Source organism: Neovison vison, chromosome 9 (assembly GCF_020171115.1).
Source record: "Neovison vison isolate M4711 chromosome 9, ASM_NN_V1, whole genome shotgun sequence".
NCBI lineage: Eukaryota > Metazoa > Chordata > Mammalia > Carnivora > Mustelidae > Neogale > Neogale vison.
This window is the reverse complement of record NC_058099.1, coordinates 13,286,751-13,313,682: the sequence shown is the minus strand read 5'-3', so window position 1 is coordinate 13,313,682 and position 26,932 is coordinate 13,286,751. Positions and strand designations below refer to the sequence as shown.

The following is a 26,932-nucleotide window of genomic DNA, read 5'->3' as shown; positions in this document are numbered from 1 at the left end:
TGTTGTTATGTTTTTGTTGTGAATAAATGTTTTGTAAGTTGTCAGTTGTTTTTGCTGGGTTTATTTTCAGTAACTATTTTTGGTTAGAAGACACTGCCTTTATGTCATTGTTGTTTTTATCATTAACCATTTAAAAACATATTGACATACAAAGTTAATATATATTTATCATAACAAATTTAGACAGCACAAATGTATACAGTAGAAAATAAAGGTTTCACTCTTCCCTTTCCCTCTTCCCTGGATGTTGATATATATCCTTTTTGTTTTCTATGCTTAAATATATGCTTATAGTTATATAATGTATATGTAATTAAATATATGTACCTTTAAATATTTTGTGATGAAAAAGAACCTTACTATATTTTTTAATGCTGCATCTTATTTTTTTTACAAAACGGTATATGTACCATACCTCTCCAAGTTAAAAAAACATGCCCACACATGTACACACACACACACACACACACACACACACATCTTTTTTATGTCTTTCAAAGTCTATATTGTGTTCATTATATGGATATGCAATAATTTATTTAACCCACTCTTATTGATGAATATTTAGGTTGCCTCCACTTTTTTTTATTAGAAACAATACTACAGAGAAAATCTTTGTAAATAAGTATTTATGCATTCATAACAGTAATTCCCTGGTTTAAATCACTACAATTTGAGGTGCCTCACTGGCTCAGTCAGTAGAGAATGTGACTCTCAGTCTCAGGTTCATGAGTTCAGGCCCCACGTTGGGGGTAGAGGTTATTAAAAAAAAAATAACAATTTTAAAGAAATCACTACAAGTAGAATTACTGGGTAATTTGCATTTTAAATTTTGGCAAATATTAAAAGTGTTTGCCTGCTTTATACTTCTACAGCAGTGAGTGAAAGAGCCTAGTTCCTCACTGAAAATTATTATTTTGAACTTACAAATAGGATAGGAAAAAAGTGGAATCTCATTGCTTTAATTTCACTTTTTAATTTGTTGGAGAGTTGAATATTCCATATGTATTTACTAGCTATTTGAGTATCGCATATGTGTTTACAAGCTATTTTGTATTTCTTCTTTAAATTTCTTTTTTCTTTTTTTAATCAACAGGCTATTTTTTAATTTAAATACTATTAACATATAGTATATTATTAGTTTCAGAGGTAGAGTTCAAGGATTCACCAGTCTTATATAACACCCAGTGCTCATCCTTAATGTCCATCACCCAGTTACCCCATCACCCCAATCCCCTCCCCTCATTTTTAAAATTCATGTTGTTTTACCTGTTTTTTCAGTATTCCAAAAGACTATTCTATGTTTCAAAAAGAATTCTGGATCTTATTCTAAGAGTCTGCATTTGAAAAATATTTTCCATTATCTTCTGCAGCATATTTGGTGATATCATCCCCAGTTATGTAATGCTTTCCAGTTTCATAAAGTAACTCTTCACATCGTAGGTCATTTACCTATAAAAGAAATGTAGTAACCTTAAAGTAAAACTTCTGGTGCCATTTAAACTATTATAGTCCCCCTTTCCTGCCCCAACAAATATTAATTAACTTTAATGTTAATATTACTTTGTCCTTTTGCAAATTATTTACCTCCTATTCTTCAGTTTCCTTATTTTTAATATGAGGATGATTTACCTGTCCTGCCAGCCTCACAGAGTTGTGAGGACTAAATAAGGTAATGAATATGAAAATAATTTGAATTGAATTAAGCAAAGTAATGGAAGGTGGTAAATCTGTAACGTAGAATGATGATAAAATGTGTGTCCATATAAAAATGATACAAGTTCTAATAACATTATCTTTCTAAGGTAAGTTGTGAATCAAGAACAGCTTCTATTACTACAGCTTAACTCTCCAAAGTTCTCCAGGTGATGGTCTCTGTTTGCTTTTTTTCTTCTTTTAGCTCTTGTCTTGGTTTCTTGCAGAGCATTTTCTGCCGATTCTTTATTCTTCCTTAAAGGTAGTCCCTTCAGGGCTGAATTGCACACTATGTTTTTCATAGTTTGCATGATAATTTGTATTAATATGTTTACGTACATCTTAAGTTTGGAAACTGGCTTGCCTTCTCAAGAAATGTGCTTGTGTGTGTATGTGTAATTTTTTTAATGGATGTGTACATAGGACAGTGGATTTGAATGTGAGGGAAAGAATTGTAATATTTTTCTTATTGGTAAATGTGTTAACTGCAGTCAACTCTTGATCATCCACAGCTAATACTGCAACTAGCCTACTTTCCAGGTCCTTTGACTCCTAATGTGCTCTCATTTATGATTTCTTCAGCAGACATTTATTAAATGCTTACTAAATGCTAAGCCTAGCACTATAAAAGACACAAAGGTAATTTTAAAATGAAGAGTATATATTATTTGCCCTCAGAGGCCAGTCCATACATCATCCATGGTTCCAGTCACATTTGCCTTTGTTTGGCCTTACTTGGGCCAATGATCTTTGGGAAGAAAAGCCTGAGATGAGTTTATGCTGTTGGTTATGAGTTGCTTTCTTGAGAGTCAGGGACTTAAAAGCAGTCAGTAAAAGCATCAAAATGGGTAATGTGCTGGACACCCTGCAGCAAGACATCAAAGGCAGCATCGTATATTAGATGGAGTATTAATTTTGAAATCAGGAGACTTGTAATTGAACTCTGCCTCTTCACTATGAGCTGTGAAATTGGCCAAGTCATTTAACCTCCTGGTGCAGCTCTTATAATTTCATAGGGTAGTTGTAAAGATTCAGTGAGGTAAGAGATCAAGATTGCCTGTCATCCAGCTTAGCATTACTTCTACTTGGGTGGATAATCAGGAGATGACTGTAAGCTAAATCGTGCACGACTTTGAGTTCTCGGGCCTTGTAAAATGTTCATGTTTATTTATTTTTTTATTCTCTTCAGCTTGCATTTTCATATTGATGAAATATTTCTGCATGTTTTTTGTCTGGTATCTACTATCTGATGCTGTAGTTTAAAAAAAGGCAAAAATCACTTAGTGGACCTTTGAAATGAACTCACAGGATTAGATAGCAGGAAGGGGGCTGATAGTGGTAGTTAATAAAATATTTAGCTTCTGCCACTAGTCTAATATGTAGCTTTTGACAAAACAATTACCAATAGGACTCAGTTTCTTTATTTGTAATTCAAATAATTAAATCAGATGATCTATTTTCTTCTAGCTCCAAAAATTTTAAGAATAAATAAAAAGTTGTAATTGTTATAGAATTAATTTATTAAAAATTTAAGGCTATATATTGGGATCTGATTGACCTTATTCACATCCTTTATCCTCTAATACAAAGAATAATGTTCAGAACACTGAGATACTGCAGGAACAACAGTACAATTAAAGACAATTTCTTTTTTCCACCCTTCTTACTCCTTCTTGTGATTCCTTTGTAATTAATCTCAAATATCATCTCTATCCATAATTTGAAGCTATCATTAACTTGCAGAGTAAGTTAAATCAGTGTTCAGTTTTGAAAAATCAGGAAGCAAATACTTAATACAGTACTTAAAAATAATTGGTGCAGAATTATTTTCATATTTGGGTAAAGCAAATTTAAGTGATTTTTTAAAATATTTATTTATTATATCCTGAAACAGCATATAAACTTCAAAGGTCTTTTACGTGATCTTTTATGAAGTGATAATTTTATATTGCGTTCTTTACAATACTTTAGAATGAAGATAAAATACTGTAAATGTTCTGCTATTTGCTGTGGGGTTTAAAACAATCTAATTATTAGTTATGATTAGAACTTGCTATGCCATTGTACCATTATACTAACTTACTGACACTGTATGTTGTTTCCTATCAAATTGGGCCTATAGCTAAAACAGAAGACTGTGGAACTAATACGGGCATGTCAGAAACAGTATGAGATGGAACAGGAATTGGCCTTTTATAAAATTGATGCCAAATTTGAACCACTAAATTATTACCCATCAGAGGTAAGTTTAACATTTATTATTTTATTTATTTAGAGTTTAACGTTTTAGTAATCCAAAGTTAAAGCCAACAGAGAGTAGAGTGGGGGAAGGCGGATGGTGAAAATGTTTAAGAGACTTTTATCAATAACCACTCCACTTTCTTAAACAAATTTTGGTTGAATCGGTGAATTTTTGGTTCAGTAAGTTAAAGCAGTGTCCAGAAGAGGTAAAAAGCTGCAAGAGAATCTGTGATTCCAACTGATACCATATTATCTCATAAAAAATTCAATTACTAAAATTTATTAGACTGAGATTTTACTTACATATCAGCTAAGAAACCAAAATCAAACACCTAAATTTCTGATTTGAGAGATTAAACAATGCTATTAATCACATAACTATAGGCAGTTCTTTAATCAACCAACCTAAACCCACTTTGGGGGCTAGGAGGAGGAATTCTTAGAGACCATTTTTTGTTTCAGTTCTTTTTTGGCATATTAAGAGTGAGATAAATGGTATATATTTTTCAACTTCTAGGCATGGAGGATTAATGTTTAGTCAATTCTGTGATATATTCTTCACTAATAAAATGAATAATGTCACTTGGCTGCTTAGAAATTACTTATTGAACCATAAATATTTACTTATTTTTTTCTTTAGTATGTCGAAATTGATAAAACCCCAGATGAAAGCCCTTACATTGGCAAATCCAGATACAAGAGAAATATGTTTGCTACAGAGAGTTATATTATTGCAAATGCCCAGACAGTAAAGATCGAGAAGATGGAGCCAGATGAAGGGACACAACTCAGAAATGAGCATGTGAACTTAAGAGCCCACACATCACTGGACGTACAACTGGAAGACAAAGAAAAAAAAATAAGTGCAGGTTAACAAAAGTTATTTTAAATTCTTTTAAAAATATAAAAAGATTGAATATATAGGCAAATTTTGTTTTATAATTCTTTTCATTAAACATGTTAAAGGTATTTATTATGTTGTTTACATAAAAAGCCTTGAAAAAGTAGTGATTCATTGAGCAAATGTTTTTTTTTTTTTTTTAAGATTTTATTTATTTGACAGAGATCATAAGTAGGTGGAGAGGCGGGCGGAGAGGAGGAAGCAGGCTCCCCGCGGAGCAGAGAGCCTGATGCGGGGTTCAATCCCAGAACCCTGGGATCATGACTGGAACTGAAGGCAGAGGCCTTAACCCACTGAGCCACCCAGACATCCTGAGAAAATGATTTTTTATTGATTTCTGTTATGGTTGAGAATGGGTCTTGACAGTAATTTGGTGGCAGCAGGTGCAGGGGATCCAAGAATGCTTAAATCTTGACCTGCCAGCAAGTCCTACCCACTGTCAGAGCTGCACATTCAAAGATATAATTGGTCATAATTGTAGCAAATACCACTTTACTGATTACTATGCATGTAGCCAAAACCTAAAACAGCACTTTGGATAAGTTGGATCAGTGCATCCTCCTTAGACTTCGGCCCAAGACCAGCTTCTGACTCTTTCCAACCTGTCCCAAAACATCTAATTGAAAGAATCTTACCACTTCCTGGCAAGTCATAAAGAAGTCAATCCAAGATGGCACTTAGATACCCTGCCAGTAGCATACTCTAAATCAATTTACCCAGTGAGCTGCATGGATATGGAAGGAGAAAGCAGATCTGAGTTTATGTATCCCCCTAGTAATTGTGGCACATTGTGGGGCTCTCACCAATCCAGTGAAGCAGTTCATCTTCCCTTGGTTGGTAGCTAAATGGAAAACATGGAAGGCCAGGAGAGAGGTTGACTTGGAGAGGGGTTGAGAAAAGAGACTGAGTTGTCCATCTCATACACCCTATACAAAGTTCTGGAAGAGGAAAGCAGAAATAAATCAGATACATGTGTAGACTAGCTCCTAGTTTTATAGGAGGCAGAGAGGGAGGGAAGGAGAGAAATTGGAAATTTGAGACAGAGAGTAATTGATTTGAGATCACCTCCAGTGTGAAGACACGTTCAGTGGTGAATTTCTTGATATGAAGCCCCATATAAAGTAATAACCTTTAACCACAGAGTTTTTGTAATAGCTTGAATCTAATTATAACTTAGTGACATGTAAATGCATATTTATGAATAAATCCTTATTCTCTCAGAAGAGCTCTTTAGTATTGGTTGTATCAAGTAAAACTCTTGTTATGTTAAGACTTTAACGAATAAAATGATCAGTTATAGTTCTCTAGCATATCATAAAACTATTCTAGAGATTAACTGAGTGGAAAACTATCATAAATTAATTTTTAAAGAATTTCTGTAATCTATAATGACAGTTTAATGGGGAGGAAGATGTTATTGTGAAGGAAAAAAGTCTGGTAGAAATTTGAGAATGCCGGATTTTTCTCATGTGTATCTGTGTTCATGATTTTTAAATTTGCAGCACAAACTCGACTATCAGAACTACATGATGAAATAGAAAAGGCAGAACAACAAATTTTAAAAGCTACTGAAGAATTTAAACAGCTGGAAGAAGCTATACAACTTAAAAAAGTACGTAAATACCAAGTAGCAATGCAGGAAGAAATGAAAAAAATGGAATATGTTTTCTCCCTTCATAACCATGTTATGCAAATTTTAAATCAGTGCTGCCTAATTAACTACAGAGTAACAATTTTGAGCCTCAGTTATGGTTCTAGTATTTTCCAGTTACATTTTCCTTCCACTCATGATGACATTCTATTTTTTATAAAGCATACAGAAATAAATTACTTTTAACTTATATAAAAAGAGATATTCAGTCTACTCTATTATGAAAGTGTCTATTTTACCCAGGGAGGTTGATGCATCCTATTATATCTGTTCTAATTTAATTAAGCACTACCCACCATTAAGATCCTGAGACCTAGATTAAGAGTCAGAAGACATCTTTATAATACATGAACATTATCAAACACAAGCAGCAAAAGTGTAAGTGATATAAAATATGGTGAACAAAAAGATGGAGATGTTATTCTCAGAAATTACCAAAGTATGTCACGAAGAAATTAGCGGCTCAAACCCATGATGTAATTGCACAGGGAGTATTTAAAAAGGAAGTATCTTGACAGTTTTTAAGTGTGTAAAAGGTTTTAGTTATTTGCAACTTTTAAAATCAGTATTTCAAAATCATGTTCATAACTGCATTTACACCATAGTAGGTAAAACAAGAATGTGAAGTCCAAAATTTAGATTTTTTTCAAAAGATACATTATATTATGATTTTAAAATTATATAGTAACTAGAAATTGATTCAAGTTTATTGGAATTTTACTATATTCTAGTCCCTGACTGGGCTGGGCCCTGAGTGATGAATAAAACAGGTCTATTTCCCTCCCACATGGATAGGAAATAGGCAATGAACAAGTATTTAAAAAAAAAAAAAAAAAGGAAATAGGAAATATAGTTAAACAACATATGTGTTGTAGGAAAAAGAAAGGAGACACAATAAAAGGGATATAATTTAGATTGTGGAGCCACAAAGGCTTCTCTGAGGAGGTGACATTTGGGCTGAAACCCAAAGGAGGTGAAGGAGCCAGTGAAGCAGCATTAGGGGATCGAGTATTCCAAGCAGAGGTGACAGTGGGTGCAAAGACCTTCACACAAAAGATTTCTCTGCTGTGGCGGGGAGAGTGTGTGGAAGATGAGGTCCAAGATTATGCCAGGCTTCATAGGCTGTCCTATGTTAGAGAGTAAGGCATTTGAATTTTAGTTTGAAGGTAATGGGAAGCTTTTGAAGGACACGAGGTAGTAGAATGGCTGATCTTGTTTGTATTGGTATAAGGTCACTCTAGCTACTGCCCGAGAGTGAGGTGGGGTGAGGGAGACGGGTGAATCTTCTGTGGGGCAGTTCTTCAGTACAGGCAAGAGATGGTAGTGGTCTAGGCTAGGGGGGCAATGGATGTGGATGGAAATAAACTGTCAGCAAAATTTGGCAGGTGAACTGATCAGACTTACAAATGGATTAAGGGGTGCCTGCCTGGTTCAGTTGGAGGAGCATTGGACTCTTAATCTTGGGGTCATGAGTTCAAGCCCCACATGGGGTATAGAGATTACTTCAGTAAATAAAAGCTTAAAAGAAAACGGATTGAAAGTGGGAGGTGAGGTACAAGGAGCCATCAAGAATGATTTTAATAATTTAAAAAATGTTTTTGTAAATAATGTACATAATTTTTAAATAAATGGATGCTTACAAAATGCGCTTGAAAAAAGTTATTTTACAAGACCAGTGCTCTAACCTCTGAGCTAGAGGGCCAAAAAAAGTTATTTTAAATGAGTACATATAAGCCTCAATTTTTCATTACACGATTGATTTGCTTGACATGCTTATAACAAGGGCAAGTGCTATATAAAGTCAACTACCATTAATATTATGGTTACTATTACTATTAATAATTTATAAGTTGCTTATACTAGAATGACAACTTCATTTTTACCTGTTCTTATGAAATACATAAATAAAGATTTTCTGCACGTAATAAGGATAAAAGTATAAGATATGAATGGAATGCCTAGATGACTTCTACATTTTACTTTTATTAAAAAAACTGGCAGAGCACAGAATACCTTTTTAAATTTCAGAAGTTTTCCTTACGGTTGTTAATCTGTTAATTATATGTTGGGGTATTGGGGGATTAGGTTTCAGAATCGGAGAAAGACCTTCTTCTCAAGCAGTTGAGTGGTAGAATACAGCTTCTCAATAAATTACGCCAAGAAGCTGTGGATCTAGAAACACAGATGGAAAAGCAGAGGCAAGAAATTGCTGAAAAGCAGAATGAGATCAAGGACCTGCAAATAGCTATAGATAGCCTGGATTCCAGAGACCCAAAACATGTAAGTAAATTAAGAGATTTTGGCTTATTCTCTAGGGACTAGAATATCATTCCATCTAGAAATTATGTCTCCTCATTTTCAGCCTCAGAATTCTTTCTGAAAGTCTTTCAGTTTAATGCACAAATTTGAGTGATATGTTTATGTATGCATGTATGTCATATATATCTGTATGTGTGTTATATATCCATATGTCTATATATACATATGTGCATTTATACTTATATATAGAAGTATATATATCTCTGTGTTGAAAACAAAACCTAAGACTTGAAAGAGATAGCTTTCAGTAGAATGGTAGATGCATGGTACACTTATTTTTTTAAGTGGCTGAATATTATTATATTTCAAAGCAAGAGAAGCCTGCTCCATGGTGCTGTCCAAACCTCTTACCCTTTCTCTTTTATTGCTTTGTTTTCTTTTCTTTTTTTTTTAAAGATTTTATTTATTTATTTGACAGAGAGAGATCACAAGTAGGCAGAGAGGCAGGCAGAGAGAGAGAGAGGAGGAAGCAGGCTCCCTGCTGAGCAGAGAGCCCGATGCGGGACTCGATCCCAGGACCCTGAGATCATGACCTGAGCCGAAGGCAGCGGCTTAACCCACTGAGCCACCCAGGCGCCCTATTGCTTTGTTTTCTTAAGAGCAAGGTGGTGACATGGGAGCGCTGAAAGGGATTTAGAGCCCTTTCTCTACCTCTTTTTTAATCCTTTATGCAAATATTACATTAAACCTATTTGTTGTTTCATATCGTTTTGTTTTGTCCTTAATAAGGAATCACTTCTCTAGAGTGTGTCTTCCTAATATGTGGGCAGAGGTGGTCCAGTGGCTGCATGATGGAGTAGGTTCTTGTCTCTGTCTCTAAGAAGTCTTACTAATGGCTTACATTTTACCTAGTATTTGTAAAAATATTAGTAAAAATACTTCCTGCATATTTCACTGCTATACTTTGAATAATAAGGTTATTTTACAAAGAACTTTAAAATCTCTGATTTAAGAGAATTTAACATGGTAAGGACAATGCACTATCATTACTTTTTTTTTTTTTTTTTTACTATCATTACTTTAAATAGTTGTCAAGTTATTTGATTATCCCTTTAAATATTTCAATAAAATATCATAGGTAAATTTTTTTTGCAGGTTAGCTAATTCTGACAAAAGGTAACCTTATCATTCACAGAAATACATTCTTTTCTAACAAAAGCTTAAGACTAAGTATTAAAATTGAAACTAAAAGAGGACTTGATTATTTTAAAGAATTTTGTTATATGAAAAATTAGATTTTAAGTAATGTGTAATATGGTCAGTAATATCTTGCTTTCTTGCATTAATTTGTTTGGAAGTCTGCCATACTATTTAAGGCTCCTAAGGACAGGAACTATATCCTACTATTTATCTGAATTCCCAGGGGCCAGCCCTGTGTTTAGTGAGTGTTTGCATCTGGGAAGGTAGGAAGGAACCCACCCTGTAGGCACTACCTGAAGCTCCTTTGCTGCTTCCTCCAGTTCTGTGATCTATGAGTCTACTTAGAACCTAGATTGCATGTTTGCTTTTAAAAAGTGACTTTGACATTCTTGGCAGACAGGGCGTCTGATCATCCTGGATATCTATAAAGAATTACATAAAGAAAGGAGTTAAATGAGAAACAGGAATGGCATCCACATTTTGAATGTAGTCAATCTCTGTTGGTGGGGATGAAACATACAAACCTGATTTGAGGTTCCTTTTTGGTATTGTTAAAATGACTAACGGTTTGTTTTTAAGGTTACAGCTTTAGTCAAAGCACCAGAGGGTGTCTCTTTAATTTGTTCACCCAGAGGGAGCATCTTTTTCTAGGTTGCACAAAGTCACCTTCTTGGCTGGTGTTAGGCTCCTGTAAGGCATCCCGTTCGACAGAATGTGAACATTTTATTTTAGCAAAGGGGAAAATCAAATGTGGGGTCCCTTCATATTTTTCTATGGATGGAGACAGACTTTTATTCAGTTAACTTTTATTATCTAATCAGATAAAGTGCCTCTCTGAATAGCAAATAGAATTTAAAAGTAAAGGCTTGAGAGATGAGAAAACATTATGTGACTCTGAGATAGGATAGAGAAGAAACACATTAGGTGCCAATAAAGTGTTCCATGATGTTGGGGGTTTTGTGTACACTGGTGAGGAACTTCATCACAGCATATGCAGGATTGGTGAAGTTTTTTGTTTTTGTTTTTGTTTTTTTTTTAATTTGCAGAAGGTGAAAATGTGATTTTAAAAGATTAAGTGATTTCCTAAATTCATCTTTTAGGAAAAGGCTGAGCCCATGCTATGATACTGCAGCGACCCCTTCCCCACAAGGGAATTACAGGACTACAGAGATTAATTATTTTTAAAATTAGCTCAGAGACAAACCAGTCAAGTTTTCAACAAACAGAAGCATCTAACTAGGTTTCAAAAGGAAAAAGTACTATTTAAAAATCAAATCCCATTTTAGCTATAAAAAATGTACATAGCTAGAGGCACAAACACCACAGCAGCAAACAATAAAGGAAGATTTGTGTTGTTCTTCCCTACCTGGCAATGCCCTGTGGAAGCGAAAGGTAACTAACTGTTCTCTGTGTGCAATCAGCCTGTAGTAATCTGTTGCAAAGGTTGTGTGTGATTGGCCCTTGGGAGCTTCCTGTGTTGTGATTTAAAGCGCGGAGGGTGGGGCCTGCCTGCAGAGGCTGCTCGTGATTGGACGGGCTGGGCTGCCGCTCACTCTCCGCCAGGAATGTGGTTTGAAGCTCTGGGAAGTGAGGCTCGAAGACGCTTACAAAAATGTGGCTGTCAGAGAGGGAAGTGCACGTGAATTTGAAAACAGCTTTAGAAGGCTCTCCGCCCACAGTTTCCCTGTTCTCAACGGCTCAGTTTTAACAGGACAAATTTTAAGTTAAGGTATGACGATTTTCTCTCTCTTTGTGCAAAAGACTTGAAAGGAGGAGGAGTCAGAGATGTAAGTTCCTGTTTCTATAACTCGTTTGGGAACTCCATGGTCATGAAAAATCGCAGAATGTACTTTTGATCCCATGTGCTTAATGCAGATCATTGGCATATTGAGCCTTTTTTTGGTCCTGCGTGTAAAGAGATTTCAGTGGAATTTTTAATGGTGAATTTTAAAGATTTAATGATGGAGATATGAAGGCAGTGTTGTTTTTTTTTTAAAAAAAAAAATTCTTTCATGAGCCATAAAAACCCTAAATTTACTTAGAATTTGAGGAGGTATCTGCAGTTACCTTCTCAGAAAGATTTCAGATGGGTATTCGGGTAAGGCAGGCAAAGAAGAGTTTTGAAAATCCCATCAAGTTTTACAATAGTGTAACAAACGTTCTGACATTCATTGTTCCTTGAAAATGAAGGGACTTTTCTTTCTTGTCTTTGGAGGCAGCAGAACATCTAAAAAATTCTTTTATAATCAAATGAGTACTAGACTTGAGAGCTTGGAGTTGGTTCTGACTGTGATGGAGTTGTTTCTCCTGGTAACTTTCTCTTGTTCTATTGTTCTGTTCCTCTGATCCTGTAGGGGCAAACCTGAGGCATGAGGGTGTGAGTGTGAGGGAACTATTTTGTCTCCACAGGAACAGTTGCCTCTGAGTCACTGGTAGATCTAAGAATCAGTTTTTTCACATGTATAAAAGGAAGGGTTAAACTAGACCGTTTGGTTCTCAGGTTTTTTCCTCTGAGCACACCTGGAAATATAATCTAGTCTTTTCAGTTTACTCTAGCTCCTGAATGCATGACTGTCACGGTGTGAGTAGTTGTGTGAGTACAGGAAAGCTCTGTCTTCTACCGGGGGTATATGTTGAAATAGAGGAGTGTGCCTCTGGAGGGCCCTTCATCTTGAGACTCTCTGGGCTGAATGGTCTTGGAGGTTTCTCTCAGCCCCTTGTTTATCGAACTGAAAAATAAAGCATTTCTTTGTATAAGGAATTCTCAATTCCAAGTAAGTATTTCTTCCATGTCTCTATTTTTCCTTAAGAAACCTTTTTTTAAAGTACGTTTAATGTGCTTTTTTGATTAAAAAGATATGACTATTATAAAATCTTTAAAATATTAAACATACGCCTAAAAAAGAAAAAAGAAACTCCTGTTATTCCTCCACCCAGATATCATTCTTTTAAAAAAAATGTTTTTAAAGATTTTATTTATTTATTTGACAGAGGAAGCGCAACTGGGGAAGCATCAGGCAGGGAGAGAGGGAGAAGTGGGCTCCAGCCCAGGACCCTGGGATCATGACCTGAGCTAAAGGCAGACGCTTAATGACTGAGCCACCCAAGCGCTCCCCATATATATTCTTGTTAACATTTTGGAATATAGTAATTTTCTATGGATATATGTGTATATATAATTAACTTTTTTGAAACCTCATTAAAAGATGTGTGCAGTTCCAGGAATATTGAACTTGGCTACAATTACCTAGTAGGTATGCCCTTGGAAAACTCATTTAAATTTAACCTCCTTGATTTTCAGTTTTCATATCTGTGTAATGGAGATGATTTCCAGATCAAGTTATCCTGAGGTTTGAATGAAAACTGTGTGAAGACAACAGAGGGCCTGGCACAGACTCAAATTGTTACATTTTATTTTCCATTCTTCCTTTAAAAATGTTAAGCATTATTATTTTTAAAAGAATTTAAGGGACTCGGGATTTTGCTGATTTCTTTTCAATTCAGTGCCATATGAAGGCTCAGAAAAGAGGTAAAGAACAACAACTTGACATTATGAATAAGCAGTACAAACAACTTGAAAGCCGTTTGGATGAGATACTTTCCAGAATTGCCAAAGAAACTGAAGAGATTAAGGACCTTGAACAACAGCTTACTGAAGGTGAGAATTGAAGTATAATTTACAGTAAATCAGTATTTAATTTAAAACTTTAAGATGCTTCAGTATTAAAAGACAGATGACATTGTGGCAGGCGTTAATCCAGATGTTAGCTGAATATGCTTCAGCTGTTCATACCAGTGTTTGATAGGGAAATATTTGCAGAGTACCCAAAAATGTTTACTAAAAGTAAAACATCTTTTTGGTTTTAGTTCTGTTGCATCGATTTCCTAGTGAGTCAGGTCATTGCATTCAGTAGGCAAGAAGTCAGTACATGATCACGATAAACTCTGGCATGTCATTGTCTTGTCCAAAGCCTATAATCCTTTCAGGAACAAAGAGCCTGTTGACACCAGGGCATTCAGTGCCTGGTTCTAAGGAGAGTGTGGAAGGAATTTTAGGATCTACGTTTGCAATGCAGATTAAATTGTGACATTGCCATAGCCATGGAAGAGGAAGATAATACAGGTTGTAGTAGTGAGGGCCCAGGATGGGGTAAAAAGAGCCCAGTTTCCATTTTGCCATTATCAGCCGTGGGACGTGGGACAAGTTATTTCTGTCTTGATCACTGTTGGGAAGATTAAATGAGGTCGTGTTCATAAAGTGCCTGGCACACAGTAGGTTCCCAAAACATGGTTCCCAATATGTGGTTTGGGGTTTTTTGTAAGTCTCCAAGTTACATGTTTATGCTGCCCATCTTGGATTAGTCTTGTATGTTGAGTGGTTTTGTTTTGTGTATCTAGCAGCAAGCACTCACAGTTTTGTTGAACATTTTTCATTGTTTACTTGGGAAATCTTATTTAATATTTTTAACTTTTTAACTTTTTTGACCGAGAGAGACAGGGAGAGAGGGAACTTCCACAAGCAGAAGGAGTGGCAGAGGGAGAAGCAGACTCCCCGCTGAGCAGGGAACCTGATGCAGGGCTTGATCAGGACCCTGGGATCATGATCTGACCTGAAGGCAGACTCTTAATGACAGAACCATCAGGCGCCCCAGGAAAAGTTTATTTTCATTATTTTTCTTTATTTTTAATTGAGTTATTGGAACCTTTTTTGTTTTTTGTTTTTATTTTAAGACTTTATTTATTTATTTAACAGAGAGAGAGAGAGAGAGAGAGAGAGAGAAAGATCACAAGTAGGCAGAGAGGCAGGCAGAGAGAGAGAGAGGAAGCAGGTTCCCCACTGAGCAGAGAGCCCGATGTGGGGCTCGATCCCAGGACCCTGCGATCATGACATAAGCCAAAGGCAGAGGCTTAACCCACTGAGCCAGCAAGGCGCCTCTTCATTATTTTATTTTAAACTTCTGACAGCCTGAATTGAGCATTTTGTAAGCAATGCCCATTGACTATATTGTTTTTATTCTATTACTAGTTAATACTCCTGCACTGTGGATAATAGAGGGAAAACGATCATTTTATCTTGAAAAAGAGAAACAAGTGGGGTGCCTGGGTGGCTCAGTGGGCTAAAGCCTCTGCCTTCGGCCCAGGTCATGATCTCAGGGTCCTGGGATCGAGCCCTGCATCGGGCTTAATCTTTAAAAAAAAAAAAAAGAAAGAAAGAAAAAGAAAAACAAGATGGTGCAAAATCATTGAAAGCTTAGAATTTCTTTCTTAGCCAGTAACAACTAAGAAGACGAAGTGCAGTAATTCTGTATCTTGAAAGGATTTTCTTATATACATTATCACCTTGCCTTTTTCCATTTTGTGTAGGACAAATAGCAGCAAACGAAGCCCTGAAGAAGGATTTAGAAAGTGTCATCAGTGGGTTGCAAGAATACCTGGAGACTGTCAAAGGCCAGGCCGCTCAGGCCCAGAACGAGTGCAGAAAGCTACAGGATGAGAAGGAGACATTGCTGCAGAGACTGAGTGAGGTCGAGCAGGAGAGGGACCAACTGGAAATAGTGGCCATAGATGCAGAAAATATGAGGAAGGTATGATGTTTCTTCTTGCCTGTTTCCTCAGCCTTAGAAGTAGGTGATTGGAAGTTAGCAACCGTGTAATTTGAAGTGACAAAAAGTATTAATGACTATTTAATGGGGTTTATCCCTTTAGTGACACACTTGGAATCATTATTTTCCTTTACTAAGAAAAGGAAGATTATTCCAGCTGAGTCGCTCCCCCTGAAACGTGTTGTTATCAAAGAACTATAACAAATAGGAAATTATAGCTATTACAGTTGCTGTATTAAATGTTCATATTTTGTTACTTGTACACCAGAATTAAGCACAACATAGTTTTCTGATTCTTATTGTTATTCATAATATTAACTTTATTTTACAAAACAAGACACAGTGTTCTAAACTCTATCCTTCCGTACCTGGTTTACTGCCACTCATTTAGAGATCTCACATGATCTGTTTCAGTTGTGTGATACACTGTTATCATGCATGAGAACCCAGATTCCCAGATTTAGTCCCTAGTAGGACTTGCTCTGGAAGTTTGAATTCATATATTTAATACTACAAAAATTCTCAGGCAGATAAAAATGTCAAAAATTATATTTAACACCATGTACTCTAAACTCAGCTTAAGAAATAAAACATTGCAGATATGAAACCCTCTGTGTACCTCCATACAGAGGTAACAAAATCTTGAATATACTTATTTCCCTGCATCTCTTTTATTATATATGTAGCCATCCATAAGCAATATGTGGCATTGTTTTGCATAATTTTAAGATTTATATAAAAGATATTCTTTATATATATATTATATATATATATGATATTCTTTGGCCACTTATTTTCTTCCTTCCTGTTTATGTTTTGGGGAATTATACACATTGATGCATGTAGCTCTAGTTTGTGTATTTTTATTTGTGTATATAGCATTCCGTTGTAGATACTACCACAAATTTATTGCTTATTCATTCTCCTCTTGGAGAATATTTAGGTGGTTTCTGGTCTTTGCTATTATAATGTTGAATGTAACATCCTTGCACACATCTTGAGCATAGGGGACTATGTTCAAGATTGGAGCATAAGTCAGAGGGTATGTGCCCTCCTCAATTTCACTAGATGTTGTCAAATAATCCATTCATAGGGATTCAGTCAGTTTCTACTCCAGCAATGCCAGCGCTACCACTATATCACATCCTTGCCAACGCCTTAGTGTTATCTGACTTTTATTTGTTAAGCTTTTATTTTGAAATAATTTTAAATTTTAGGAGAATTAGAAGAATAATACAGATAACACTGTACCATGCATTCAGAGTCATCAATTAATATTTTTGCTATACTTCTTTTCTCTTTCATATATAATTTTTACATGTTTTTATATAAAAAATTTTCTCACCATTTGAGAATTAGTTGTGGACATCACCCTCCTTAGCTTCAAAATATTTCATGATGTGTTTCCTAGGGACAGGGACATTTTCTAACATAGAGTATCTAACACAGAATAATTATCACATTCAGGAAATTTAACTTTTTGTCAGTCTTAGTGTTTGCCAGTCTGCTGAGTTTGAAATGGTATCTTTTTTTTTTTTTTAAAGATTTTATTTATTTATTTGACAGAGAGAGATCACAAGTAGGCAGAGAGGCAGGCAGAGAGAGAGAGATGAGGAAGCAGGCTCCCTGCTGAGCAGAGAGCCCGATGCGGGACTCGATCCCAGGACCCTGAGATCATGACCTGAGCTGAAGGCAGCGACTTAACCCACTGAGCATGAAAATTTTACATTTATAAGAATTTTTAAGGAATTTAAAAGAATTTATAAGAATTTAAATTTATAAGAATTTAAAAGAATAGTTCAGTGAATATCTGTGTGTTCTTCTAGATTCAAAAAATATTTTGCTGTTTTGTTTTTTTTTTGCCCTTGAGTTATTTGAAAATTGCAAACATCAAGACATCATCTCTCAAGTACACATCTCTTAAAAATTAGGACATTTTCCTATGTCACTAAAGTGCCATTTTTATACATAGAAAAAATAATAATTCCCTAATGTCATCTAATATCCGAACTGTATTCAAGTTTTCCCAGTTGTGTCAAGAATGTCTTTGGTAGCTGTGCATGTAGATGTGTGTGTGGAAGCCAGGCTAGTGGTCCTGTAGAGTGTCCCACATGCTGAATTGGTCTGTTGTTTTCTATGGTTTAACTTGTTCCTCTGTGCTCCATGTAAACTCATATCTTGTTATAACTGGATTTTCCTTTGATTTCTGAAAGATTGGGCACCTTCCCTTTGTTTATTTGCTATTCAGACTTCCTCTTCAGTGAATTCCCTATTCATACTTTGTGCCCATTTTTCTATTGGATTGTCTTTTTCTTAATGACTTGCAGGAATTCTTTATATACTCTGGACTTTTGTTGGTTATAAGTAGAATTTGCATTTTGTACAAGCAACCCAAATAATTAAGATGCCAAATGGTTTTTGGACCACCCCTGAGAAATCCTATAGAAGTTCCCATCACAAGATCCTCCTCTTTAAGTTAAGATAGTTTGATCTAGTTCTTCAAGATCCCAAATAAATAGATAAAAGCTGAGATAATTAAAAAAAAAAACCAGATAGACTAAAATGAATTAGAACTACAGTACACTAATCAATATGTACTTATATTCATTCTTGTCAGCACTCATTCAAGTTACTCTATCATCCTTAATTAGATTAGAGAGTGCTAATCCCATTTTGTTCTTCTAATAAATGAACATGCTTTGGCTTAATTGAAAGGGTGTGGTTTTTGCAGTCAGACATCTGGGTTCATAGCCATATTTACTTAGATATTCATTCTCTAGTTCCTCTTCTGTAAAATGGAGATACGACTGTGCCTTACACAGTTGCTGTGAAGATACGATGAAAGAGTAAATGTGAAAACTTTTGTTCCAGTTCTGATGGAAAATAGGCCTTACATTTTATCCCAATGTATTCAGACACATTGAAAGTGTCACACAGCTGATTACTTTGGAAAACATGTTGGTGGCCTACTGATTTTTCTGATTACATTTAGTCAGGATTTTGTTTTCCAACCTGGATATGCACAGCCTGCAGTTTCATTGTATTGCTAATGAAAACTTTGTGGGCCAGGCCAGCATTGGCTGGCCAATTTGGTTCACGGTGTTCCAGTTACTTATAATGACTTGCAGGTGCTTATGCAGCACAGGGAGGGTTCCATAAATGTACTGAATTCTTACAGGAGCTCGCAGAACTAGAAAGTGCCCTCCAGGAGCAGCATGAGGTGAATGTGACCCTGCAGCAGACCCAGGGAGATCTCAGTGCCTATGAGGCTGAGCTAGAGGCTCAGCTGAAAATACGGGATGCTGAAGCCAGCCGGCTCAAGGAGGAGTTGGAAGAACTTAAAAGGTTCAACCAGGTAAGTAGGGGCATAAAGCCATCTAGAATGCAGTTAACGTATCAGCCTTTCTTTAATGTAAGAGGAAACATTTTTTAACATAATGTGTGTGGAATGATGGGAAGAGTACATTTTTGGAGTCAGTTGTTCTGAGTTCAGATAGTACCCCTGTGTGCCCCTATGTGAGCATGCGAATCCCTTCCCAGCTCTTGAGCCTCTGAAAAATGCCTCCTTGTCTATAAAATGGGTCATTGTGAGGATAAGGGAAATATTGGGCTCGAAAGCACCTCTAGCAGTTGGTATTCAATAAATTCTAGTTTTTCTTTCTCAGAACAAGGTTAAGAGACCTCTTTTAAGTTAGTGTTATATTTCATTTTGCTACTTTCTGTTTCGGTTGGATGAAGTATCTACTTGTTTAAATTGTACAGGCAAATCAGAGGAATAATTATTCATCCAGTGACCACTTACTGACTGGCCAGTGACGGCAGGTCCTGTGGATGCTGCATTACAGCACAGATGTGGTCACTGTCCTTGGGGAGCTGACAGTCCAGTAGTGAAACAGCTGTGGGAGAAAGAATGGAATCGTATTCTGTCGCAGGGGAGGGGTGGTTAGGGAAGACTGCCATAGCGGAAGGTCTCACAGTCAGACTCAAAGGATGAGTTGGACTTCGCTGCGCAGAGGGAGGGGGCGTGAAAAGGGTAGGGGTAAGGAATGAGTGTTCTAGGCTGACGCAAGGAGAAGGGGCATAACGCATCTGAAATGTGGAAAGTATGCCTCTTGGATGCCAGGAGCAAGAAGGGTAGGGAAGAGGGAGAGAGAGAGGCAGATGGAAGCCAGTTATGGCATATTCTATATCAAATTAATAATGTTAATTTTGTTTAGCTCTTGTTCACACAGGCTGCATCTTTCTCCAGGAAGCCCATTGTGACCCACCTCTAGTGCCTGCTGGAAATCTGGGTTCAGGATCCTACTTTAGTATTCCTGTAGCCTGTGCTCAAAGCATTTTAGATTTTTAAATCTAAAAATTTTAGATAAGCTTAGATTGCCCGACTCTCCCACGAGGCTCAGGGCACAGTGACTACCCAGACTGTGTATGCCTGTTTCTGTTCTCTCAGGGCCTGGCACAAAAAGGGGCCAACGTGCACTTATTGGATGAAAGTGAAATAAAATAAGATAGTTTGAATCCCAGGAATGTATGTAAAATAGCATTCATGTGATTAGAAAAGGAAATAAAAATAGGTCATGCCTATTATAGTAATTATGTTAATTTGTATCCCTTATGAGATATCAAATGACCATCTGACAATTGTCAGGATTATATTTCTCAAGAGTATCAAGTTTTACAAAACTAGAATTGACAAGATCAGAGTACAAAAAAGAATGGGAAGTTGGGGGGAAATGAAGTAACAGGAAATACAGATTTCTAAATAATAATAAATTTTCTAGATGGCATCTCATGTCAAATAAATTCTCTTTTCTTTTTTTTTTTTAATTCTCTTAAGTTTTCAAGCCAGCCTTTATTAGCTTGACATCTGTTGTCCTTTGTATTTCCATCGTCCTTTTTTTCCTCATAATCTTGACAAAAATATTATAATAGCCTAGACTTTTTACAGATTTACTTGGTATTAAGAGGGATATTCCCCTTCTTGGTAGGAACACTACCAGACCTGGTCTTCAAGCCATATATTGAGAGTTATGGAGCATAACAGATATCTCTCTGATCTGCAGATCTCTAATTGGTTTACTTTAGCTGTATGAAATCACTTGGGAAACTTACTATTGTTTTTGGGAGGGGGAAGCTTATTAAATGCAGATCCCTGCCCCCTCCCCCCAAGCTTCTGGTCCATTGAGACTGAGATGTAATCTGGGCATCTGCATGACTAACAAGCACACCAGGTGATTTTGATACAGGTATGTGAGGACCACAGTTTGAGAAATACTGGTCTAAGGGAAGGAAGAGCAGTAACTATTGAATCACTCACGGAACTTCTAAATACAGTAGGTACTTGGGCCCACCCCTGAGATTCTATTTGGTATATCTGAGCTGAGCCGATTCTGATGTCTCCTCTTTCTTATTAATGGCTGAAGAAGGCATGTGGAAAAGATTTAACTTGGGCTTTGAAATTTGAACATATAAACATAAAACCGCATTATTATAAAACCATAGCTATCAAGGGATTGTGTGTGTATATAAATATATTTATGCCTTTATAGATTAAAATGTTATGTTTTGTGTTTGTTTGTTTTCATATTGTTGCTTCCCATGGCGATAGTTAGAACAATCGGCCCTTCAAGAGGAACTTGAGAAGGAAAAGCAAGCCCTCAAGAATGCAGTCAGAAAAGCCCAGCTCTCAGAAGGAAAGGACCAAGAAAATAGTGAGCTCCGCACACAACTCAAACAGCTGCAGGTAGAGACATGTCTGTTCAGGATATATTCTTACTACATAGGACACCCTCAGACACTTAACCTGCTCCAACCTGTAGTGAGCAACTTGAATTATTAGAAAAGGAAGATTCTGGGTAGGACAGTACTGTGTCCCTTGTGAGCCCATCGCTGTAAGATTATTGACACACATGTCCTTCGGCTTGTTTTGGGGGTGTGAAGAGATGGAGCCAGTTGGGTGTACACAGTGACGACTGTGCAAACTCACAGGAGAAAGCATTACCTGACATTTCTCTGAGAAGCAGATTTGTCACCAGGCTGAGCTCAAAGGATCAGATTGATGCATTCTTCTTCCGCTGAAATAGCTTTGTTAATTATCCAAGAATTTAACTAAAGTGGGTTGCAGAACTTCTTAACTGTAAACAGTTTTCATAATCCTCTCCTCAGAAAGTATGCTATTAAAAAGGCAGTCATGGGACGCCTGAGGGGCTTAGTTGGTTGAGTGTCCAGCTCTTGGTTTCAGTTCAGGTCATGATCCCAGGGTCATGGGATTGAGCCCTGGGGGTATGAGATCAAGCCCTGGGTCCTGTCAGGCTCCCCGCTTAGTGGGAAGTCTGCTTCCCCTCTCCCCTGCTTGTGTGTGCCCAGGCACGTGCATGCTGTGTCTTTCTCTTTCTCTTTCTCTTTCTCTCTAAAATGAAATAAGTCTTTCTAAAATAAAATGCAGTCACTTTACATCTATGGGAGTTTGCTTTGGCCGAGTATTTTTACTGACAGTGTCATAGTAATCTGCCTAATAAACTGCCAGAAAGGCAGGTGGACAGGATTTTCCAGATAATTAAACTCTCAGAGGGCACAGATGTCTGAGCAAACAAGTACCTGGATCAGCACTCAGGTCTCGGTCTGTGAGGCCAAGGGCCACTTGGCTGACTGCGGTGGCATGTGTCATACTTCATCAGAAATAAAGGGGCAGAGTGGCTATGGTTTTAGGGAAGGCTTCCATGCAGGGCTGGTTTGTGATAAATAAAGACTAATAAGCTCATCCAAATTCTCTCCTTTCAATGCCTTGAATATTTTTTTTCAAAGTTTAAGGAAATGTAATAACCTAGAATTTAATTTCTAATGTTATCAGCTGAATATTTGAAGTGAATATCATAAAGTGTGTGTAGATTTTCCATTCTTATTTGACTTGTATGTCAGGTGTTCAGTAGAACACTATGGAAATTTTCAAATCATCACAAAAACAGAATAGTCTTATGTCATTTTGTTTACTCTGCTTGACCAGTCATCATGCTGCCATTCTTGGTTCAGTCAGTCCACTTGTTTTTTTTCTGCTAGAATACCTCAAAAGAAAATCTCATACATCTTTATTCCACCCATAAATACTTTAGTATACATCTCTTAAGGAAGGGACTAAAATGTCTTCTGGAGACTTCTCCTCCAAGTTAGGAACTGAAGTCAGCTTTCCAGAACACTTAGCCCATGCTGTGAGATTACCTTATTTGGAACTAGGTCCTTAGCCTGCTAACCTCCTGATGCAGAGTTCCGGTTAAACTCATTCTGCATTTATCTTTGTCAGAAAATCATTTAGCTGCAATGAACCAAAACCTACTGACACGCGCTCCAGAAAGGAGACAGAGCTGCTCTGTCTTTCAGGAGCTACGTGGCTCTCTCATTTCTCCTGCTTTATCTCTGTGGGCATTGAATGTGCCCGGTGGACTCCAGCCCTGAGCTGACTTATCTTTACAAGGCCTACTCTCATGGACTTGATGTCCTGGATCTAGGTCCAATTTTTGGAGAGCGTGAGAACTTGTTTTCTGACTAGTCAGCGGATTGTCTGGCCTTGGGTCAGATCACCTGTGGCCAAGATTAGACAGCGGTACAAATCTGGGCCCCTCAGGACAGTGGGCAGGACAGTTTACAGATAACAGGCTCCTCATGGGAGAGGTGGTTAACCTGCTCATTGCAATTCTGAATTCTCCACCATAATTAAGAGAAATTCACTAGTTTGAAGTAAATTAATCACTCAGATGGAGTGTAGGTATTCCGGAGAATACAGTCAGCACCTTAGGATGCAGAACTATTTTACTTTACTTTACAATTTTAGGTGGTTTTTAACCGTTTCTTTTTACTTGAAAGAGGTGTTGTGTGAATTTAATTCTTGGGATATTTGTGTTTGTTAATAATAAAAATATGCTGGCATGTAACAAATATTCCCACAGAGAATTATAAGCTATTAGAGAAGTTTCAGTATTAGATGTTTCATTTTTAGTTGCTTGGCAGACAGAGTCTCATGGCAAAGTGTTTTTTGTTTTTGTTTTTGTTTTTTTACTTTTTTTTTTTTTTAAAGATTTTATTTATTTGTCAGAGAGAGGGAGAGAGCACGCGAGCACAGGCAGACAGAATGGCAGGCAGAGGCAGAGGGAGAAGCAGGCTCCCTGCTGTGCAAGGAGCCCGATGTGGGACTCGATCCCAGGATGCTGGGATCATGCATGATCTGAGCCGAAGGCAGCCGCCCAACCAACTGAGCCACCCAGGCGTCCTTTGTTTTTTTTTTTTAACTTTGAATTATGGGCATTTCAAAGACATACAAAAGTAGAATACGAAAATGTATCCTCATGCACGTATTACCTATCTTCATCAGTTATCAGCGCATGGCCAGCCCTATCTCCTCTGTAATGCCGGCCATAACACATGCCTCACACCTGTTCACACACTGAATTATTGTGAAATAAATCTCTGAAAATCTTGGGGAGCCTGAGTGGCTCAGGTCATAATCCTGGGGTCCTGGAATTGAGCTCTGCATTGCATTGGTCTCCCTGCCCAGTGGGTAGTCTGCTTCTCCTTCTCCCTCTGCTCCTACCCCAACTCATGCTCACTCTCTCTCTCTCTCTCTAATAATAAATGAAACTTGAAAATCTTATTTTATCCGTAAATACTATACAGAGGCTTTTTAAGAAAGCATGAACTGATAGCACGTTATATCTTGAAATTATAGTAATTCCCTAATATCAAATTCCTTATCCTATGCAGATTTTCAGATTATCTCACACAGTTTGTTTTTTTAAGATTTTATTTATTTGTCAGAGAGAGAGAGAGAGAGAATGAGCACAGGCAGACAGAATGGCAGGCAGAGGCAGAGCCGAAGGCAGCCACCCAACCAGCTGAGCCACCCAGGAGTCCCACACACTTTGGTTTTGTTTCATTCCAGAGAGAGAGAGAGCCTGAGTGTGATGATGGGGGAGAGAGAGAATCTTAAGCAGGTTCCACACTCAGTGTGGAGCCCAGCGCGGGACCCAGTCCCATGACCCTTCTCTCTCTCAGTTTTTAACAAGTGTTGTGCAGAATCAGGATCCAAATGCATTTGGTTGACTTGATTCTTCAGTCTGTTCTAGTCTATAGGTTTCTTCCTTCTTTCCCCCTTTGTAATATTTTAAAGAAAACCAGGTCTTTGTCCTTATAGTTTCCTATATTCTAGATCTTACCGGTTGTGTCTTTTCTGGTATTGATTCATATGTCCTTATGTTACATATGGAGGTTTATTTACATTCAAGTTAACTACTTCTCAGCAAGAAGACATTCATAGGTAGTGTTCATAGGTAGTTATTTTTGTATCACATCAGGAAACATTGTAATGCCTGGTTCTGTCTTTTGTGACTACATTGGTGGGTAGATTTGGATATTGTCAGCCCAAATAGAAAGCATTTTTTAAAGAACTGAATAGAACTCTCATATGACAAGTACTATAGTCTGTGTATGGATAATGTGTGTATTTTAAATTTCGTTTTGGTAACTTTTACCTCCCCGTTTCACCATTGACCCTAGGATGACAATGACCTATTAAAACAGCAACTTAAAGATTTCCAGAGTCACCTGAACCATGTGGTTGATGGTTTGATTCGTCCAGAAGAAGTGGCCGCTCGTGTAGATGAGCTAAGGAAAAAACTGAAGTCAGGAGCTGGGGAAATGAGGTAATGAAAAATCAGGACCTCCAGGTGTTGAGGTTGCTGAGTGAGGAACAAGAGGTGCATAGAGACTCACCTTCCCAAGTTCTGTTAATGGCCGAATTCTTTTGTAAGCGTTCCTGTGTCCTGTTTCCGTGATTGAGACACAAGATTGCTTCGTTCAAACTGCCTATAACTGATTTTTTTCCTACATTTTAAATCTTTCATACTTTTTTGGTATTATTTAATTTAAAAAGCAGGAAGTTTTAAGAGTAACTCTTTCTTGAAAGTTCATTGCATATGGTCAGGAAGTAGAGCCACATTATGCATTTTAAGTAGAAAATAAATATCAAAAGCAAGTCTCATTTAAATACATGAAACAGACATTTATTCTTTGAGCAAGCATTGGTGGCCCCCTAGGAGCCTGTGATTTCAGAGTGACAGCGGTCATCAGCTAAAACAATGATTTACACTTAGGAAGTGCTGAGTTCTGAGTTGCTGTGACTGATGATCCCGTTCCAGGCTTCCAGACAGCTCTCTCTCCTCCTGCACTGTTACCAGCATGTTTGCACCCGGCATCTGACACGAGTCATAAAATTCACACCATCTTTTCTTTCCCCTTACCAGAATCCATACTTCCTCAGATGTCTTAGGGAAAAGTCTTGCTGATTTGCAGAAACAATTCAGTGAAATCCTTGCACGCTCCCAGTGGGAAAGACAGGAAGCACAAGTAAGGGAGAGAAAACTCCAGGAAGAAATGGCCCTGCAGCAAGAGAAACTGGCGAGCGGGCAAGAAGAGTTCAGGCACGCCTGCGAGAGGGCCCTGGAAGCACGGGTAAGAAGCGGGTGGGAGGCAGCTGGAGGGAGTGTTTGGCCAATATTCCTGTTTTTCAACAAATTGCAGTGCTTCCTTCTGAAGTAAATACAGTATACTTACTGTTATTTTCATTCTTAACCAGTCAAACTGCCTGTGACTGAAAGTCAGCTGTGAATGTGGTTACTGGTATCAGTCAGGCTTCTTTGTGGCTGTGTTTTCCTTATTTTGGAAGCAGGTGAGAAAGAAATATTTCTGAGCATGCAGGCAAACAACACTACATTGCTGGGGTGTGGTATCGTGCCAGAATCTGATTTTTTGGCTGTCATTCTTTTAACAATGATACAACCATTAAAGTGGATTCTAGAGAACATTCAAGATAAAACCATGCCCTGTAACTCATTAGTACAACATTTCATTACCCTCTTTTAGTAAAATGAAATGTGATTCTCTAAAAAGATTTTATTTTGCTTAAAAATCCTCTTCGAAACTTGATTTCCTCACAGATTAGTTTTGATAAGAGGCAGCACGAAGCAAGAATCCAGCAGTTGGAGAATGAAATTCACTATTTGCAAGAAAATCTAAAAAGTATGGAGGAAATCCAAGGCCTTACAGATCTCCAACTTCAGGAAGCTGATGAAGAGAAGGAGAGAATTCTGGCCCAACTCCGGGAGTTAGAGAAAAAGGTAGGAAGACTCGGAAAACGTTACACCTCTGTCCCCACGCCTCGGTCTTGCCCCCCACGAGCAGGCCTTCTGTGCAGGGCCTGGTCCACAGGTTGCTGGCCCAGAGGCAGACTGGCCCCAGGGGAGACCGGGATGCATGTGGTCAAATAACGGGCCTGAAACAGATGATGTGGTTGATGAAAACGAGCGAGCTGGCATGTGAGGAGGGACCTTAGAGCGT

The 26,932-nt window shown here is 37.5% G+C and overlaps 1 protein-coding gene across 10 annotated transcripts in view; it reads left to right on the top strand.

Annotated features, from left to right (window-relative positions):
* The window catches only part of CNTRL (centriolin), a 90,400-nt gene that overhangs the window by 29,673 nt on the left and 33,795 nt on the right, over nt 1-26,932 (top strand). For 8 of the 10 annotated variants that reach the window (XM_044265011.1, XM_044265008.1, XM_044265007.1 and 5 more), the window contains exons 8-19: nt 1,901-1,957; nt 3,818-3,937; nt 4,577-4,805; nt 6,340-6,449; nt 8,574-8,768; nt 13,452-13,605; nt 15,312-15,532; nt 18,729-18,905; nt 21,159-21,293; nt 25,094-25,239; nt 25,840-26,047; nt 26,533-26,712. In XM_044265011.1, coding sequence (XP_044120946.1) covers nt 1,901-1,957; nt 3,818-3,937; nt 4,577-4,805; nt 6,340-6,449; nt 8,574-8,768; nt 13,452-13,605; nt 15,312-15,532; nt 18,729-18,905; nt 21,159-21,293; nt 25,094-25,239; nt 25,840-26,047; nt 26,533-26,712 — 1,932 coding nt within the window. Of the gene's footprint in view, nt 1-1,900; nt 1,958-3,817; nt 3,938-4,576; nt 4,806-6,339; nt 6,450-8,573; nt 8,769-11,525; nt 11,677-13,451; nt 13,606-15,311; nt 15,533-18,728; nt 18,906-21,158; nt 21,294-25,093; nt 25,240-25,839; nt 26,048-26,532; nt 26,713-26,932 lie in introns of those variants that run through there. The other 2 variants (XM_044265010.1, XM_044265012.1) reach the window with 2 other exon arrangements.